Genomic DNA, 20,459 nt, shown 5'->3' with positions numbered 1-20,459 from the left:
TTGCTAACAACTCCTTCTTGTATAGTTTAGATTACTTAGTGTGGAAACAGGCCCTTCGGCCCAACAATTCTACACCACCCATCCCCCTACACCTAACACTACGGGCAATTTAGCATGGCCAATTCACCTAACCTGCACGATTTTGGACTGTGGGAGGAAACCGGAGCACCCGGAGGAAACCCATGTAGACACTGGGAGAATGTGCAAACTCCACACAGACAGTCGCCTGAGGTGGGAATTGAACCCGGGTCTCTGGTGCTGTGAAGCAGCAGTGCTAACCACTGTGCCACAGTGTGAACTGGAATCCCAACCATTTTGAAAGTGAGAGACTTTCAAACATGAGATAATGGAAATTTAGAGGCAGCATGTTCCCGATGGTGAGAAGGTAAGGCTGGCAGGAGTCGGGAAGACTGGGAAGCTGAGGTAGAAATTGTGGGTCTTTAGCGGAGACATTTGTATCATCGACAGCCATCTGGAAGACTGGAGGGTTGCTAATGTGCCATTATGTAAGAAAGGCTGCAGGGAAAAGCCAGGGAACTGCAGACAGGTGAGCCTAATATAAGTGGTGAGTAAGTTGCTGGAGGAGATTCTGAGAGACTGGATCTACGTGCATTTGGAAAGGCAAGGTCTAATTTGGGATAATCCGCATTGCTTTGTGCATGGGAAATCATTCCTCGAGTTGGTTTTTAGTTTTTTGAAGTGATGACGAGAAAGATAGATGAAGGTAGAGCAGTAAATTTTGTATACGTGGAATTTAGCAAGGCCTTTTTACAACTTTCTGCATGGTAGAATGGTTGAGTCAATAATGTTAGATCGCATGGGATTCATGGAAAACTGGACAATTGAACGCAAAATAGGCTTGAAGGCAAGAGATAGTGGTGACAGAGGGTTTTTTTTCAGACTGGAGGCCTGTGAACAGTATGCTGTAAGGATTGGTGCTGGTCTGTTTGTCATTTTATATAAATAATTTGGTTGAGAAAATAAGTTGAGAAAATAAGGCACGGTTAATAAGTTTGCAGATCACACCAAAATTGGTGCTATAACATACAGTGAAAAAGGTTATCTAAGATGACGAGATCTTGAGCAACAGGGACAGTGGACCAAGGAATGGCAAATGGAGTTGCATTTGGATAAATTTAAGATCTTACATTTTGGTAAGACAAACCTTGACAGGACTTGCATAGATAATGGTGGCCATTGGGAGTGTTGTCAAACTGAGAGACCTACGGCTGGAGCTGCATAGTGCCTTGAAAGTGGCATCCCAGATAGACAGGGAAATGGAGGTGTTTGGCATGCTTTTCTTTATTGGTCCAGCAGTTGAGTATTTCATGAGTACAGCAGTTGGAGTATCATGTTTTGGCTGTGCAAGACATTGTTGAGGCCACATTCGGAGTCACACAAACAACTCTGGTTGACCTACTATAGGAAGGATGTTACTAAACTGGAAAGGGTGCAAGAAAGATCTACAAGGATGTTACCAAGATCTGAAGGTTTGAGTTTAAGGAGAGGCTGGGAATTTTCTTCCTGGACTGTAGGAGGTTGGGGGCTAACGTTGTAAAGGTGTATACTATCATAAGGGGTATAGATCAGGTGAATAGTCAAAGTCTTTTCTGCAGAGTAGAGGAGTCTAAACCTAGAAGGCACAGGTGTTAAAGTAACAGGAAAGACTTAAAGTGGACCTGAGGGTCAGCTGCTTCACACAGAGAGTGGTATGTAGGTGAGATAGTTATGGCCGAGCACTGGTTTATGTAGACTACAAAGTGATGAGGAATAGTTGAGATGATCCTGCAGTCGAGCTTATAAATAAGAGACACATTGTTCAGCGTTGTGGTAATTAAGATAAGCTGAGGGGCAAATCTTGAGTTATGTTATGAAAGTGGGGATAGGTAGCAGTCTCCTTTCAGAGCTTGACTCTTAACTAATATCTCAAGTTATGAATGAGTCTTTACTCATTTAAATGTGTATGGTGGAAGAATGTAGTTGGAGAGATGAGAGAGTGGAGCAAAGATGATGTCATTTTTTCTAAGTGACACTGACATGTAGAAAATCAGTCATGGGGTAAACCTGTTTATTTCTTTAAAAAGCATTTATCTGTTTTTCCTATCCAGCATTAACAACAGTTGATTTATTTTGCTGAAATCAGAAGTTGAGACCTTGAAGCACAGTACCCCAATGTATTATCTCCGGTGTCACTTTGATTTTTTTTATGTCCTGCAGCAATTCTAGTTTAGACAGAGTTTCTTGTGAGGCCACCAAAAGTAGAAGAAAAGCTGATATTATTCTCGAATGTTGGAAAGCAGCAGTCTTTCTAAAGATGACTTTCAGAATGTAAAATAAAATACCCTATATAACAAAATTTAAGATTTTATTTAGATGAATTCTTTGCAGCATACCTTTCTCTTTCCTTCTGTTGACTTCCTCTCTTTCCCATTGCTCCTCCAGCATCACAAACATCTCCTCCCCCCCCCCCCCCCAAAACTCCGGCCCGCCAACCTTTCATTCTACTGCAACAACCGTTGCTTCCACTCTCAACTGCTAGGACTCCGACTTCTGTCCCTGGACTCTACAACTGATGACATAACCACAAACAGAATGTGACAAATGTCCTGTTGGAGTCTGTTGATGGCTGTAGGTCATGTCTGCGTGTGTGGTGACGATTTTGATATAGATAATCCAGCAATCCCCTCAATTAGTGTGGTCAGAACAACAGTGACAATTACTTATCTTGGGGCTTGTGGGTTTTTTTTTTTCTCCATTAACTGCAACATAAAAACTATTACATTTGGTGATCAGATTCTGTATAAATGCAGACACTACACTTTTCAGTTTTTTTTTCTCAACTTTGAGTTTTAATTGAAGTTAGAGTTTAACTAAGAAACATCTTCAGTCTCCTAGCTCTGCCTTGCCTGGGCAAAATTGGCTGTGGTTTCCAACTCCCAGTGGTATTGAAAATGTGTATATTTGTCTATCCTCCTTGTCAACCGCCATCTCTATTTGTATATACAGGTTCTTCACAGATGTGTTATAAAACAGCCAGAGATTTACAGGAAATATTTGGACAAATGGCTGCTATGTTAGGTATGGGTTATATAGAAGTAATAAAAAAATTGATGGATTTAGGAATGTCCAGGCAACAAAGTACAGCCACCAGTGGAGGGGTGATTAAAATCTAGGGGTGCTCAGGAGATTGGGATTAGATGAGATCTGATATCTTGGAGAATTGACGTGATGGAATAATTTGAGTTTCTCGAAGCAAGGGTAGCACAAAGATGAAAATTTGGAAATTGTGGTGTTCCTTAACTTTGAGGTGAAATAGACAGACAAACTTTGCTCTTGGGTGATGAATAGAACTGAATAAGGGCACTGACAGTTTTAGTTGACATAAGTCTGAATGTAGCAATTTGAATACTAAAAATAATAATGGTTTAGATGAATTTAGGCAGTGGTAGAGTCAGATTATACTTCAGGTTAGAGGTGGAAATTGATGGTTCGGTGATATTTGGAGCTGTGGGGATGGAAGCTTATCCTTTGAATCAGATAAGACATACAGGTTAGGCACAGATTCCATATGAAGTCAGATATGAGTATTTAGGAACAGAGATTATAGTGTGGACCAAGGATAGTGTTTTTTTTCTCGAAAGTTTACTTGAAACATTGGGTGGAGGAATGAGGTAAGTTATGGGCCGGGGTTGTGTTATTAGTGTATAATGTTGCTTTTTGAGACTGGGCTCAGTTATTTATTAATTTTACAAGGGTTGGCAGCTATCATAAATGTGAAATTCTATGGGCACGTGCTTCTTCAAAAAATCCATTTGCTATGTTAAAAGTAATATCAGATAGCCCAAAGCCCATTGTGTGATGTACCACTGGAGTTGCTGCAACCGAGATAAAAGTAAACTTCCTTCATGTCATTGTATGCAATTTTTGACATGACTAACCACACCAACGTTTTTACATCTGTCGTTCTGTTAGATGTGATTTCACTCATTTCATTCTCATCTAATTGTAGTGAGTCTGTTACTGACCATATCTTCTTACTCCTGCATGTATAGCAAAGGAAGTATTGTACGCAGATAAATTAGAAAGAGGTACATAAAGGAAGTTAGGGTCAGTTTTCTCAAACAATGCTCTCTGGACTGATGAGGCAACATCATGAGATGGAATTAATTTACTTCCTACTATATGTTTGTAAGGTGATGAGTTTCACATTCATTTTGAGGGTGTGAAATGTGGATAGGGTGATAACAGTAGCACGGAGAGTTGACTAAAGGATGAGAGAATATTTAAAGATAAATCAGCAGTACATTTTCTCTGAGCCCCCATTATAATGTGTGTGTAACCATTGTAACTGTGTATTGTAGACGAGAAGAAGTCTATGATAGGTATTATCGCTTTGACGATGTTTTGCGAAGGAAGGAGGAACCGTATGTGGAACGATTCCGGGAGCCATGGGATTCCAGGGCACCTCGCGAAGTTGATGGTAAGTAATAAACAGATCTGTGCCGAGTAGTGGAATGAAGTTTATTTTATTGTGGCCTGGAAAATCTTTTGGGAGGTAGGCGCTTAAGTTATAACTTATCTGTTTGTACCATGATTATAAGTTCCTTTGATTTTCATCCTGCGTGTGAATAAGCACTTTGAGTCTCAGAATTTTGCGTATAAAACTTCACATTCTGCTTTGTCTGAACCAGTCCTCCTTTCTATGTGAAAATGTGGTAGGTTCTTTCTGGAAATTTGAAATACTAAAGTATCTGATTCAGCAATCCAACAGGCTTCTGTGGGCATGTGACATTTTCCTAGTTTCATTGTAAACATTTGAGCAGAAAGTATTCCAGTTTTCTTTATAATTGGTAACCAACATGATATGCTGGTTAACACATTGGTCCTCCTTGAACTTTTGTCCTTTTTCAAAAAATAAAATAATTGTCGCATTGTGAGCTTTGTGAAAATTCCTGACCTGGTTGGGTATTTTGGACACAGAATGGCAGTTACTTCATTAGTAATGTCACTATGCTAGAAAGTCAGAGGCCCAAGCTTATACTGTAGGGTCTCTCATTCAAATCAAGCTAATTTTAAATTTTTTAATCAGCATTAAATGTTCGTCCAAGCAGTGATGACAGTGAAATCATCGATGGTTCACAATATCCTATAGGAAGAAAATCTGCTGTTCTTTGCTGGTGTCGCCTGCATTTGGTTCCAGGCTTACAGCGGTATTCATTCTTAACTGCTCCTATGCAATGGCCTAGCTGAGCTGAAACCTCTGTCTAGAAACTCTATCACTTTATTGAACCAAGGTTCATTCCTGCATTGACAGTGTGTGCAAAAGGGCATGCCAGGAGCAGCTCAACAGGTTTTTAATAACGAGCGATCAGTTTAAAAGCTGGGTTGAAGTATTTTCAACTACCTTCATGGATTGGACTCTAAATTCTCTCTCATTCTCCAGCACCACTCCATGTGATAGCAAAACTGAGTTGAAGTTACTGGATACAGTAATGGTGTCCTGTCAACATTCTGGCAGTAATAGTAATGAGTTGATTCAGATCTAGCTCTAACCGAACTGTTCAAGTACACACACAACCAATTTTAACCCAAAGTATTAAAAAATTGCCCAGCTATATTGCTTTGCAAAATGCAGCTCAAATTCACTTAACCAGGTAATGTACATTAGTCCACTCTTCATAATTGATGGAAGATATTGTTTTTGGTGTTTACTGAGCAGTAATCTCTTCGTTAATATTCAGTTTGGGTTTTGGGGCCAGTTGATTCTTGACCTTATTGCATTTTGGTCCAAGCAGGAGCAAAGAAAGCTAAATGCTCATGATGAGGTGAGTTGACTAAGTATAGCAGCAAGAAGCCCCAACCAAAATACAGCCAACTTTGGAGTGACACAAAGTACGAAGGTTGTGACTGTTGGAGGTCAACTGTTTTATTGACGACCTGTTGTCACATGATCAGAAGTTTGAAAAATCACAGTATAATGTTCAATACCATATAATGTGGATAGAAGCGCTAATGTCAGTGGACTGGTAATCCTGAGGCACAGGCTAACGCTGTGGGCATAAATGCCACCATGATGCCTGGTGACATTGAAATTCAAAAATAATGTGATAATATGCATTATTGTCAGTAATGGGTACCTAGAACTGAAAGCTGAGTCAGTAACCTTAAACCAAAGAACTGTTGATGCTGAAAATTGGAAACAAAATCAGAATGCTTGAAGAACTCAGCAGGTCTGGCAGCATCTATGGCGAGACATCCGTGTTAATGCTTTTGGTCTAATGATCCTCCTTCGGAATTGTACGTAGGAAAACGAATGTAAGTGTTTTGCAAAGTGGTTGTCCAGTTTGCGCTTGGTGTCTCCAATGTAGAGGAGGCAACTTGTGAGCAGCAAATACAGTAGATGTTCTGTCTGTAAGAATTATGCTGAGCTTTCCAGTTGTCTGACTGTTGAATAGACCATTGTGTTTCCTGGCTAACATCTCTGTTTCGGGCTTGCTATAATGTTCTAGTGAAGCTCAACGCAAGCTGGAAGGACACCTTGTTTTCTATTTGGGAACCCTGCAACCTTCTGGCCTCAATTTTGAGTTCAATAATTTTAGGGCTTTACACCTTGTCCTGTCTCCTTACCTCAACCCAGATCTTGTCATCACATGGGCTGCTACAACAAACAACTTGATGGCAGCCCTTAACAGTCTCCATTAGTTGACCTTTACTCACCCCTTTGTCTGCTGAACTGCTTTCCCTTTCTGGGTTCCATCTCAATGACCTTGTTTACTTCTCTCTCACTCTCTTTCCCCCCCACCCCTCCCCCCCCATACCCCTCTTTGTACTCAGGATCACATTAACATTTATGTCAATTAGTTCTGAAGAAGAGTCATTGGACCGAAACATTTCACTCTGCATTTTCCAGAGATGCTGCCAGATTTGCTAAGTTTTTCCAGGAGTTTTAGGTTTAGAGACTGTCATCTTGGTGGTGATAAAGACCCATCCGGTTCTCGAATGTTCTTTTAGTGAAGATCATCTGTTGTCTTTATCTGGTCTGGTCAATGTATGACTCCAATGTCCTCTGAAATGTCCAACAAGGAACTCAGTTGTTGAAGGGAAACTAAATAGGCAAGAAATAGCAGTGTACACTTGCAACTGCTTGAGCCAAGAAGTGCCAAGTAACGTTTGAACCACACCAGTACTAGGCTTTTATCATCTAACGAGAAATCTAGCCATCTCCCAAAGCATTACCAGTCATATTACCATTGTTGAATATCTCATGCAATCATCGTCCTTGGGGTTAAAAATTGAACTAGACTGGCCATGCAAAACTATGCTGACAGGTTGGGAGTTCTGTCATTTGTAAACCCTCACTTCCAAAATCCTGTCTACAAGATACAAGTCTGCAGTGTGATGGAATTCTCCACTTGTGTGGACGAGTGCAGCTTCACCAAATTCTTAAGACTATCCAGAACAAAGCTGCCTGCTCATTTGGCACTCTATCTACCACTTTCGATAGTCATTCCCTCCACCGTACACAAGGTACATTGTAGTAACTTCCTTAGCCTCCTCCAAAAGCAACTTCCAAATCTGCCATTGCTATTGGTTAGAATGTTGGGGCACAGGATACTGGGATGCCACGGCACATCTGCATGTTCCAGACAGGAAAATGCGCAATCATGATTTGGAGCTAAATCACTGTTTCTTTACTATTACAGAGCCAAAATCTTGACATTCTGACCCTGTCTGAATATACATGCACCATTTGAACAGCAGAAGTTCGCAAAGACTGTTGAGCAACATCTTGAGGGCATTTTTAGTTGGGCAACAAGTTCTAGTTTTGGTAGCAGTGCTATTGCTATGGAAAAAATGGCTTTACTGGCTGTTGGTTTTTGTTTTGAGTTAAGACTCCATGCTGCTTTATTGTTTAATGATCATCTGTGTGATTTGAAAGAAACAGAAGTGTAACCTCTGCAAATTTGTACCTGTAAATAGACACTATTAGCAATCCTAAATAACCTTGATAAAGTTTTTGTTGCAAACGTTTCGTCCCCTGGCTAGGCGACCTCATCAGTGCTTGGGAGCCTCCTGCGAAGCGCTTCTTTGATGTTTCCTCCGGTGTTTATAGTGGTCTGTCCCTGCCGCTTCCGGTTGTCAGTTTCAGCTGTCCGCTGTAGTGGTTGGTATTCTGGATCCAGGTCGATGTGTTTGTTGATGGAGTTTGTGGATGAATGCCATGCCTCTAGGAATTGACAGAACGAAGGACCCGATACCCAACATGAGCAAAACTAATGTAGTGTACAAAATACCATGCAAGGACTGCACAAAACACTATATAGGACAAACAGGAAGACAGCTAACAATCCGCATACATGAACATCAACTAGCCACGAAACGACACGACCAGCTATCCTTAGTAGCCACACACGCAGACAACAAGCAACATGAATTCAACTGGGACAACACTACTATCATAGGGCAAGCCAGACAGAACAGCCAGGGAATTCCTAGAGGCATGGCATTCATCCACAAACTCCATCAACAAACACATCGACCTGGACCCAATATACCAACCACTACAGCGGACAGCTGAAACTACTAACCAGAAGCGGCAGGGACAGAACACTATAAACACCAGAGGAAACATCAAAGAAGCGCTTCACAGGAGGCTCCCAAGCACTGATGATGTCGCCTAGCCAGGGGACGAAACGTTTGCAACAAAAACTTCCAGCTCGGCGAACAGAACCACAACAACGAGCACCCGATCTACAAGTCTTCTCACAAACTTTGAACCTTGATAAATTCAGGTTGCAACTTGAAAGAAGCTACATACACTTGGAGACTACAATTTTTGGATCTGTTAATTCACTGAGTCTATATGGGAAAAGCAAGGACGCAAAGTGGGAAAAGATCACTTTCTTGGAATCAAGATCTCTGTACGAAACATGCTTTGTGCTAGCACTCGTACATTGTCTTTGAGATTGCTTGTGTGGTTCACTGCAATGGTTAGAATACGTTTGAAGCCATGACCTTTTGATTAATCCCCCATTCCACAAAAACAGCACAGCAGCATACCTCACTAGTGTTAGTGCAGGGATGGAGAGAAGAAAGAATGATCTTGGAGTCTCAGGTGCAACAAAATTTCTCTCTGTCCGGTTCTGGTCATCTGCTAATTGGCAACTTGCTAGTTTTTGGGACTTCTAAATGGATGTGAGGATTAGTCCAGAGTTCCAAACCTAGATGCTTTCTGCAGGAATGCACAAATGAAGTAGAGACCAAATGCTAAGTCCTTTACGCCCTCTGGATTTTGTCAGTCTGATGTTTGGAAAGCACTACGTTATGCCTCTATTAACAACATAAGACTTACTGTTCGGTGCAATTTGTCCATGCCGACAGATATCCTAAATTAATCTAGTCCCATTTGCCAGCATTTGGCCCTTATACTTCTCAACCCATCCTATTCATATATTTACCCAGATGCCTTTTAAATGTAATTTTATCAGCCTGCACCACTTACTCTGGCAGCTTATTCCATACATGTGCTACCCCGCCTTTAAAATCTTTTCTCTCACCTTAAACGTATGTCCTCTAGTTCTGGACTCCCCCAGCCTGGGTAAAAGACCTTGGCTATTCACCCTATCCAAGCCCCTCATGATTTTATAAACCTCTGTAAGGTTGCCTCTTAGCCTTCTATTCAGGGGAAATAACCGCAGGCTGTTCAGTCTCTTGAACACAATATTCTGAAAGTGGCCACATGACCTCTCAACTCCTGTACTCAGTGCAGTAACCAATAAAGGCAAGCATGCCAAACACTGCCTTCACTGTGCTCTCTACCTGTGACTCCACTTTCAAGGAGGTTATGAACCTAAACACCAAAGTGCCTGATCAGCAACCCCTGCCAGGACATTTCTCTTAAGTCTATAAGCCCATCTTTGGGGTAAATGGAAGAAATCCATTTGTTGCTATTCAAACTGGTAACTCCCGTGGGCTTCGTTTAGCTTGCTTTAAGTTGCAATGAGCAGTATAGGTCAGATGAATTTAAAATTTATTTTGATTTTTTTTTCCCTACCCACCCGCAAAAAAAAACACATTTGAAGATCCGATGAGAAGGGAGCGTCGTAGAGAAGAACTATATCGGCAGTATTATGATGAAATCCAGAGACGTTATGATGCAGAAAGACCTGTGGATTGTTCCGTAATTGTTGTTAACAAACAACAAAAGTGAGTCAGAAGTTTCTGTCTATGTAGTCTGTGTAAGCCTGTGTATCCTTTGAGTGTATACACACTCAAATAATAGCCAATTAAATATTTTGAGGCGTACTTCTGCGAGAGAAGTGAGCCTCAGTTATTTTGAATGCAGCATAGTTCCACAAACAACAGCAAAGTGATATCCAGCTAAATTTGGGACATTAAAGGATAAAGGATACAAGCTTGATTTTTTATTTTCTGTAACAGTCCTTTCAAATAATCTGCTCCAACCCCCCCCCCCCCCCCCCCCCCCCCCCCTTCAATTTCTGGATGAAAAAATTCTTTACTCCCCTTTTCCCCATCTACCACTTACTGGATCTGATTCCTTTCAAAGAAATAGGTTCTCCTAACCACTTTTGAGTTCTGTCAACATTTTATACAGTATAGCGAAATCTCCCTTCCGCCTCCTCTGTTCTGAAGAAAACAATCCCAGCCTATCTAATCATTTTTTAAAAATGCTTAAGTCATGGCAACATATTGAGTCTCTCCGAGTACAGTTGCATCCTCCTTGTACTTCAGTGATCAGAGTTGTATGCAGAATTCTGACTGTGGTCTAAATAGTATTCTACACTATTTCTAGTGTAACATCCCTGATTTGTGTTCTGCTTTTTTTGAAAAGAAATAGCATCCATACGTCTCCTTTAAGAAAAATAATCTTACCTATCTATTCACCTACCTTCAGTGAGCTGTGGACATGGACAATGGCCATAATAAAGGGAAAATACTGGGGCTGGTGAAAAGCTGCAGAAAATCACATCTGGCAGCATCTGTGAAGGCAGAAACTGAAGTAATGTTACGAGTCTGATTAGACTGTTCATTCTGTACACATGGTATTCTCCTACCGAGTGTCTTGAATGCTATGACTAATTCCCAAGGTACTGATTGGTGGAAATGCACTTTTTTTAAAGAGTGACACTTTTCAGTATTGCTACACATCTAATTACATCTGAAACTCTGGCTTTTTTTTCAGAAAATTCATTTTACTTTTCAACTGCAGATACTGAAGCAAATAGATTTTAAAGCTACTACATTCGATATGGTTTTATTTCTGTAAATTACTCTCCTAAAGAGGTTCAGTTATTTACCTTGACCCTGAGATTGACTTTTTCTATTTGGTCAGGGAATATGCAGAGTCTGTTGGTCGAAAAGTTCGTGACCTTGGTATGGTTGTCGATTTGATATTCCTCAACACTGAAGTATCACTTACACAAGCTCTTGAGGATGTTAGCAGAGGTGGCACAGCATTTGCTATTGTCATCACTCAACAACATGAAATACACAGATCATGTACTGTCAATATCCTGTTTGGAACACCACAAGGTAAATATTGCCCTCTAAGTTAATTCAGTGTTTACCTTTGCAGTGGTTTTTAGTTTTTACTTTATCTGGTGTGGGTTGAGTTTTGTTTTGGCAATATTGGAATCCAGATAGAATTTCTCGCGTTCTGGACTGAAGAGATGAAGTGACTTGTAAACTGTAGATCACTTGTGTCTCTGGTATTCAGTTATTTTAAACCATCTAAGTTTTGACCCACCTTCAATGTTCAATACTTCCAAAGTCTCCACAAACAATTCTGTCTTTGGATTCTCCACTCAACCCTCTAATGTGGAGGCACCTCCATTCCCTTTCCTCCATCCCTTCCCCGCTCAAGGCCCCCCGTTCCCTAACGTGTGGAGAACCTCTACATGACCAACTAGGTCGTATCCACAAACTCAGTAATCTGCTTCCCCCCTACTTTCTGACCCACGCCCCCCTCGTCCTGCCCTCATGCCACCCCACCCCACCACCAAGTCTCCCCCTTTATCTGCAGCTACCCCCTACCCCCACCTTCAGTTCTGAAGAAAGGTTACATTCGAAACATTGATTTCTCCAACTTCTAATGCTTCCTGGTTTGCTGTGTTCTTCCAGCCACCTGCTTGTCTACTTTGGATTCCAGCATCTGCAGTTTTTGTTCTCTTAAAGTTCTGTTATCTTTAACATGAAAGCTCCATGATGTTTGTGACTTTCATTCAGGAGGCGTTCAATGTTCTTTCCAGAGGGCATCTATTCTTTGAGGTGAATAACCACTTGAGTAGATTATAGAGAACATCAGGGCTGTGAAGTAACCCTGTTGCACCTCATGCTGGTTTTTGAAATGTCTACTTGAGGAGTTCAAGACTCCTGTTCAAGATGATTGCAGTCATATTATGAAACAGTAGCTGGATTGTGATGAGGTCATAATGGTCAGCAAATTGTTGGGCTATTCTGGCTATCCATTAATGTTATCCTGAAGCGTTTGTAACTTTGAGCTTTTGGAATGCTGCTGCCTTGACATGCAACTTTGGGGCATTGTGTTAAAACAATTAAAGCTGCATGTGTTTGTTTTAGGAAGTTGCATGGTTCAGTGCTGTTAGTATCAGGCATTTTGATACCAGCACCAGTAGTCCGAGCACAGCAGTGTGGTAAGAGATGGCTTAGTTTGATCCCACTTTCCTAGAATTGAATGTCAAAATTGGGCATGAGCTGCAAGTGGAATGTGTTTCTTTGGTTAAGCTGCCTTAGGGCTGAGAGATTGTAAAACCAAAAGATCCAGGAGAAAGATCGGTATCTAGGTGCTTTGTGGATGTTCATCTCTGACCTAATGCCTTGTCAACACCTGATCGACCAACATGTTCAGTGGGTTTCAGTCCCCGATGTGAATCAAGTGATACAGAAGTCTCTCTGATTTGAACAAGTGTTGATGACAAAGATGTAATCCAGGAGGTGCCAATCTCTCGCATGCTCCCATATGGAATTTGTATTCTTCAGACTGATGAGGGTGTTTTAATTAAACAATGCTGACTGCGCTCTTGACAGCCAGCAAAATACTGAAGAGTTTTGCTCTCGGTATAGATATGATCCTTTCATTATTCTCCCAGAAGAGTTATTTTTGTCTTTAGGATGGTAGTGAGGACGCTGTTGGTTAAAAATATAATTTTTCCTGAACATCACAGTGGAGGCATAGCACTGATTAGTTTGCCTGCAACTCAACCAAAACTAATATGTCGAACTGTCAAGTCTTTATTCAATATTGGGGCTTCTGACACGGATCGAAGGTCTCATTCTATTTGGCAAAACCCACTCCAAACCTGTTGGCCTTTACAGTAAAAGATGCATCATCATTCAGCTGCTCCCTTGTAGGTGAGAATATAGAGATAAGGGGTTCAAGATTTTTGAAGTGATGTTCATTTTTGGATTCACATGGCTAATGCAAGGCAAGTGTTAACTAACTTTGTGGATTATCTATTTTGTTTTACATTGGTAATAGAGACAGTTGTTTGGGAAATGTTCCTGTATAAAACCAGCAATCATTTTGATCTGTAGTAGCTGGCTGCATTGTGAAAGTTCTTTTGCTCACTAGTAACTTCTACTACAATTTTTTCAGGAACTATCGTGATTGCAAATGCTAGAATGGTGACTTCCTTTGATCAGTGGTTAGTACATGTAAATTGTATCTGGTTTAAGAATGGGAGGGCATTGAGAAATTGATGCAGCGATTATTGCACAAAATAGTTAATATATAATTTGATATGAATAAGTGAGGCAAAGCTTACCAACATTCTTTGCTGTTGAAACGGAAACTGATGTTTCCTCTTTAGTACAGCATAAATTATTACTGCTTTTATTTCGGCTAAACTAATCTTAATACTTAGTTATTAATCTTGCAGTAATTTTGTGTACATTGAGATTCTCTTTCTTTTCATATCCAGAACATCGTAACATGCCAATGGCTGATGCAATGATCTTAGTTGCACGTAATTATGAGAGGTATAAGACGGAAACACGTGAAAAGGAACGAGAGGAGATTGCACGAAAGGCAGCTAAAATGGCAGATGAAGTAATAGGGCGGGAAAGGGAGCCTACTCAAGGGGCTATGGAAGAGCGAGGAAATCCTCCTGGCATTCAGCCTTTGTTGAATTTGCTTGCTGATGGAAGATACCTTACTGTAGAAGAAATTGACAAGATCATAGAATATCTGAGAGAAAAGAAGGAGCGATTACTTCGAGGAGGAGACTCCTTGCATGGTAATGTCTTGTAACTTGTAATGGGAAGTCCTGTGACCAGCTGTTTAGATAGTAAATAATGATTGAATTATTTTGTTTTGGATGCTGTAGCAAGCTAGACCAACTGTTATCTAATTAAGTTTGTTAATAAAATGGCTCAAAAAAGGATAGTTGTATATCCCTTGAAGGAACTGTGTACTCTGATTACCTCTTAAAACCTCACCATAAATATTCCTGGTCATTAAATGGCTTGCTTGGAAGATATACCAGCACTGATGTTCTGAGCAAATAAGAGGAATTACTGTCTTTTCAGGTACAAGATCTAATGTTCATGCTATGAATTAAATGTTAAGATAGTTTATGGGGAGTAGTTAAAGACTCCATTATCCACAATACAACAGATTCTTTAGTTGATTTAATTCAATTAGTAACAAAACCTAATCTTCAGAGATAATTAAATACTGATTATTTTGGTTTTCATTAATCTGAAGCAAGTTGAGATTTTTGTGATAAAGATGTCTTTTTACCAATTTTCTTGACAGGATCTGTTCACAATCCAGCTCCCATGCCTAGACCAAACATGGGTTCCGTAGGAATGAACCCACTTGATGCACAGCCATCGCTACCACCTGCTCCATCTTTAAAGGGAGGGCCACAAGACACACAGGCAGCACAGCAGCAGGAGTTGCAAGCCAAGATTCTAAGCCTCTTCAACAGTGGATCATCTGGCTCAAATACAAATACTGCAGGGGCACAGGGCCCAGTCTATGGAAGTGCACTGAATACCCAACCTCAAAACCGAGGAGGCCAGCTAGGTCTCAATAACTCTTCATATCTGTCTCAAGCTCAGCAGCGCATGACAGGTCCTAATTCACAACTTCCACCTTTAATGAGTCAAGCAGTTGCACCGAGAGCCACTGCTATTCGCTCGCCTCTGCCTCAAACTCAAGGTCTTTATGGCCAGCAGCAACCTCGAGGTCCAACCCCAAATCAGTCAAGTGCTTTGTCTCAGGCCCAGAGATCTGGTGTTGCAACAGGTATAAACTTTGATAACCCTAGTGTGCAGAAAGCATTGGATACCCTGATTCAAAGTGGTCCGTCTTTATCCCACTTGGTAAACCAAGCCTCTACCCAGGTACCACGCTCTGGGCAGCCAATGAACCAGGCTTCTATGGCATCTTACCAGCGCCACTATTGAGCCTGGGTGTAAAGGGGAAGTAAGGGAGATGCTCTTATCGAGGAGCAGTCAGCATATCCACTGAAACTCTTTAAGGCTTCCTGTTTAAGGTTTCATAAACAAATGTAAGTTATTGAAAGAGTGCTTCATTAAAAACTGGTTACTATTTAGTTCCAGTGTTGAAAAAGTCTGGTTTTTATAGTAACCAGGCAATTGGCAATGTTTTATAAAAGCAGTCTCATCTTGCAAATGTGTGTGTATATATATATAAAAGATCTACATTTGTTCATGAACAAAGCCTTAATCGTAATCACTTGGTTTATGTTGACATTGATCTTTTAAAATAAAAAAAATTGGAATGTTAACCAGATGATTCTGTGTATTAAAGAATTAAAGCATGATGCTGCAGTCTGAATCCAGTGTTTTTAAATGGATATTTCTAAAGATGTAACTAAAATCCAAGATAGCAGATCTAACTAAACAAGTTTTTATATTTTAATGTTTTGTCACCTTTTTTTCCTTTTATAACTAAATTCTAGGCCAGACAAGTTGTCCATTGTCATAATAGCCATGTAAGATTGACTTTTGTAAGTTTTATTTTTTCCTGTTATATTTGTGATCCCCTTTTCCTTTTGTACATTCTCCAGCTATGAGCAAGTGCTTTACATGCCTAATTTGTAGCCAGTGCCATTTGCAGTTGTGGAATGGTGGCTGTTGTATATTTCTTGGTAGTTCAATGTTTGAGTCACTACTTTCATCTGGTTTGTAAAGAATAAAGGTTTCTCTTTCATTTTTTCCCCTTGGTTGTGTGTGTGTATGTATGTATGTATGTGTGTGTATGTGTATATGTATGTATGTACGTACGTACTTTGGGTGGGAATGTAGTTGTTTAAGTACTGGTAACTCAAAAGATCCAAAACCCGACAAAGGAAGATGGCAGAAGTCCAGTGGCAACCTTTCAGGAGTCACTGCTATTTGATTCCAGGCAAACTTCTTAGCATTGTTTCTGTGCATTTCAACATTGTGTAAAGTTAAATGTTGATCAGCAAGAGAATTGTGGCACCAGAAATTAATGTGGAAGACACTGGAGAATATTATAAAAATTCAAAACTTTTAAGAGATTTTGCTGAAATAATTAAAATTAATGGCAGTGGAGTGTGTCAGTTTTCATTGCAATAATGCTGTCAAGGTTTGGGTTTCATGGACTGTTGCCTATCAACTTAGGAGCAATGTACTTGAGGCCAACTATGAAGTAGTTAAGTTGGGGATCTAGATTAATACTTCGCAATTTAAAATGGAGACGAAGATTGCTGAACTGAAGGTTATGTACTGAGAATGTGGCGGAGAGAGTTTAAATGGATTTGTAGAATCTGTATACCTGTCAAAACACTTGAAGGTTCTGGACAAATAGTTGTGAAGTTATTTTTTAACAGTTGTGACAGGTTATGTAGTGCAATGTATGGTAGGATTGTCTGTGGGCAGTCTCTTTAGATTACCTATGTGTTAAATTCCATGATGTTTCTTCATTTGTGGTTTGCAAAGTACTGACTACTGTCAACTTGTTCTCCCTCCCTGCAGAAGTTCAGCCTAGCGAGCAGTGTATCAATGATGTAAACCTATACATCACTGGTCTTATTGAACACTTGAAATATTCACGATAACCAGTGAAGGCTTAATAGTCCATCACCTATTAATTGATGAAGCTCATTAGTCCTCAGACGCACTTGAGCATTGATTGTTGCTCTTTCTTTGTTATCTGCCTCTACATTTCTCTTATTCATCACACAAACAAAGAAAAACTGCCAATTAACCAGTCCATTCAGTCTCTGAATATTGTATAATGAAAAATTAGAATGGGTGCATGTTTGCACTCGTGTGTGCTGTCTCTCTTGCCCCACTCTCCAAAAGAAAATGATGCAGGGAGCAGGTAGAAACAATGGATTAAAGCAGTTGTGGTGTCTTATTTTCTTAGTTTTCTTAGTTTTAGTAATGATAGCAAAAATATGCCCAGTGGTAACTTCGTCTTAACTTACTTGTTAGTTTTGAGAGAACTTGCAGACTAGTACAGGGAGAATTCTCATGCCTGTTTCAATGGATTTTTGTTTGTAATAAATGCAGGCTGATTGGCCTTTCATTGTTAAGTGGTGTTGTGTTTTTTCATTTTGAAATGCAAGGTTTAACTCTTCCAAACAGTCATTTTCGTGGATGTGGGGAGGGATAGGGAAGAGGAAAGGGTAGCAATATTTCTCCAATATTTTTGTGCATTAGTACTAAAAGAGAATGGTCTTCTGTGTTTGTAAGAGTGTATGTATGGAATAAGCTTTGAGACTTTCAATGTTTGGGGTTGCAATTTGTATCAATCTTATTTCTGTCGGTGCATTTGTACAATGTAGAAATTGATGCAAGGCTGGCAAGTTTGATTAAGATAATAACAACTGAGAAATTCATATTTGTGCAGAAATGGGTGCTCTCAGCTTGAGTGATAGTGCAATAGAGTGCTTTCCACCTTGTGATTATTTTGAAAAGGGAAAGTCAAATAAGTTAGAGACTGGAGAGGTTGTCTTTAATTATAGCCTCAATTGTAGGCCTGTGATGTTAACACTATTTTGGTGTGTTTTAGGATTGACCAAAGAGGAGTGTTCGCAGATAGGGGCAGGAAGAAAAACTAAATGGCACTGCTACATTGCTACTATTAATAATGACTGCTCATGATCTGAGCAACAGCAATTACCAATTAAGCCTGTTTGTTTGAAAGACTTGTTGTTCATATATATCATTAGTAGCCCTGTCAAGTATAATGACCTCTCTTGCACTTGATGACCTAATGCAATGATAAAATTGCGCACAAGCCCTGTATCCCTTTTCTGGTAAAGCAGTGGGGTAGTACATACTTTTATTCCTTATTGCTCAACAGGGTATTATTTATGTTTCAGACACCCAGAATACTGTGTGGATAGCAGGACATGTGATCATCAGCCAGGCACGTGACAGAGCAGAGACCAAACCATACGGGATCAATCTTGGCCTTGATAAACGTGGTTTTTCAATTCATTGGCTGAGCGCACCTGACCTGAGATGGCACGAGCTCCATGACCTATTAATGCATCATCTGGCACGATACCTGCCCCCAAAGTACCTGGTCATTCATTTGGGAGATAATGACATAGGTTACATCCAGGCTAGTGACATAATATACACAGCAAAAGAAGTGCTAGAAGCACTGAAATTCCTGTTACCAAAGACTATATTGGTTTGTTCAGAATTGCTCCCACGACCCCATTGGGCTTTTGAGCCTGGTGCTCCACTTGAGAATGATAGGAGAACTATAAATGGGGTGTTAAAACAATACATGGAATATAAGGGCCAAAAATTCATAGAACACCCTTTTGATGTCAAGCGTCAAGGTCTTTTTATTGGTAGAGGTGATTACCTAACTGATGTTGGTTTAGATTTATTCAATACCACTTTGATGGACAGTCTGAAATGTTATTTGAGGGAAGAGTTGATGCATGGTAGTTAGCTTGTTTCCCACCTGATTAACATTCCCTCTCGTGTTGGCTGGAACTTGAAACCAGTAAGTGGCTGCTACACAAATGGCCTGCCTATAGTTAGGTTCATTCATCTGTTGGTCAACACAGGGGAGGATATGTCAAATTGTCACCTTGAGCAGCTGCTGACATACCAATACATTGCAGCTGAAATACTGTCATGTTGACAAAATGGAAGTTGAAATGGGGTGGAGTGTAATTGCATCTATACAGTATGTATATTTGACTTGTTAGTTTTGAGAGAACTTGCAGACTAGTACAGGGAGAATTCTCATGCCTGTTTCAATGGATTTTTGTTTGTAATAAATGCAGGCTGATTGGCCTTTCATTGTTAAGTGGTGTTGTGTTTTTTCATTTTGAAATGCAAGGTTTAACTCTTCCAAACAGTCATTTTCTTGGATGTGGGGAGGGATAGGGAAGAGGAAAGGGTAGCAGCATGTCACAGTAGTGGAGTGAGCAATGTTTTAGTTTAATAGCATTCAGCAGTACTAGTTATAGGGGAGTGGATGTTTTCATGAACTGCACTTCAAAAATGTGCTAATTGTCAGGTGCTGAACATGGAATGCAGCATTATCATCATACAAATTCAAACAGTCTTGCATTATCTCCTATCTTGATCTGCATTAATTTTTGAAGTTGGGATGGCATAAGGAGTTTAAGAAAGGTTGTTATGAGCCATTCTGGGGAGCTGGAAAGGGGATTAGAATTAAAAGTTGCAACTGTAAAAATGACTAGACAAAGTAAGCTTTTGCAGTACAGAGAATCTATTTAGATGCAAGCACTAGTTTAAATTGGCTCAATTGCTGGCTGAACAACAGATTTGCAAATTGAAAATTACGGAACCATTCATTGTACTTCAACACAAACTTGTTGTTTTTTAAATCAAAAGTGGCTAGGTTGTACCACTGCTGACCAGGCTAGCAAAGAGCAGAGTGCTGAAGGATATAACTGCTGGAGTGGGCCTGTTTTTTTTTTAAGGAACCAAACTAACCATGATCTACTTGACCTTGTCCTCAATCTACCTCTAGATATCTGTCCTTTACAGTATCAGGTGCACCTATCCCATGGTCTTTATGGAGAGTAATCCTAACTTCACATTCATTATGTTTGCTACTATTGCTGCTGTATGGGACAGATTTAGAACAAGTCAAGCAATTCAGTACTGGGCATCTATGCGGTGGTGTGGGTGATTAGTCAATTGCAACTTGCTACTGACAATCTCTAACATTGTCATTATCCCACGCCCTGCCACTGTCATCAAGATTCAACCCATTTCAATGAAGAGTGCAAAAGAGTATGTCAGGAGGAGCACAAAGCATACCTGAAAGGTGCCAATCTTGTGATGGTACAACGTGGGGCTACTTGCATACCAAACATACTGTTTTGTAAAGCTATTGATCTCACTGCCAATATATTTATTTATCTCTTGGGTGTAAATTCTGAAATCCTGTCATGCCCATCACTAGTCATTACAGAATG

The 20,459-nt window shown here is 40.2% G+C and overlaps 1 protein-coding gene across 1 annotated transcript; it reads left to right on the top strand.

The window, feature by feature from the left end:
* Window positions 1–1,187: 1,187 nt before the first annotated feature.
* Window positions 1,188–19,315, top strand: LOC122559949 (nuclear receptor coactivator 5-like). Its single transcript, XM_043710059.1, has 7 exons — window positions 1,188–1,321; window positions 4,299–4,480; window positions 10,083–10,206; window positions 11,354–11,553; window positions 13,962–14,276; window positions 14,798–15,292; window positions 18,366–19,315. Exons 1-7 carry the CDS (start codon window positions 1,188–1,190, stop codon window positions 18,950–18,952), a joined length of 2,037 nt encoding a protein of 678 aa, XP_043565994.1. The 3' UTR covers window positions 18,953–19,315.
* The last annotated feature ends 1,144 nt before the right edge of the window (window positions 19,316–20,459 follow it).

The sequence above is a fragment of the Chiloscyllium plagiosum genome, chromosome 20 (genome assembly GCF_004010195.1).
Source record: "Chiloscyllium plagiosum isolate BGI_BamShark_2017 chromosome 20, ASM401019v2, whole genome shotgun sequence".
Taxonomy (NCBI): domain Eukaryota; kingdom Metazoa; phylum Chordata; class Chondrichthyes; order Orectolobiformes; family Hemiscylliidae; genus Chiloscyllium; species Chiloscyllium plagiosum.
This window is presented reverse-complemented; position numbering and strand designations above follow the sequence as displayed.

Bases quoted from the DNA above. Each gene is read 5' to 3' on its own strand.
- LOC122559949 (XM_043710059.1), top strand. From the start codon at position 1,188: ATGGTGGCCATTGGGAGTGTTGTCAAACTGAGAGACCTACGGCTGGAG. The intron at 1,322-4,298 runs GTATTTCATGAG...AAGATAAATCAG, and splicing joins TTTATTGGTCCAGCAGTTGA to CAGTACATTTTCTCTGAGCC. The intron at 14,277-14,797 runs GTAATGTCTTGT...TTTTCTTGACAG, and splicing joins AGGAGGAGACTCCTTGCATG to GATCTGTTCACAATCCAGCT.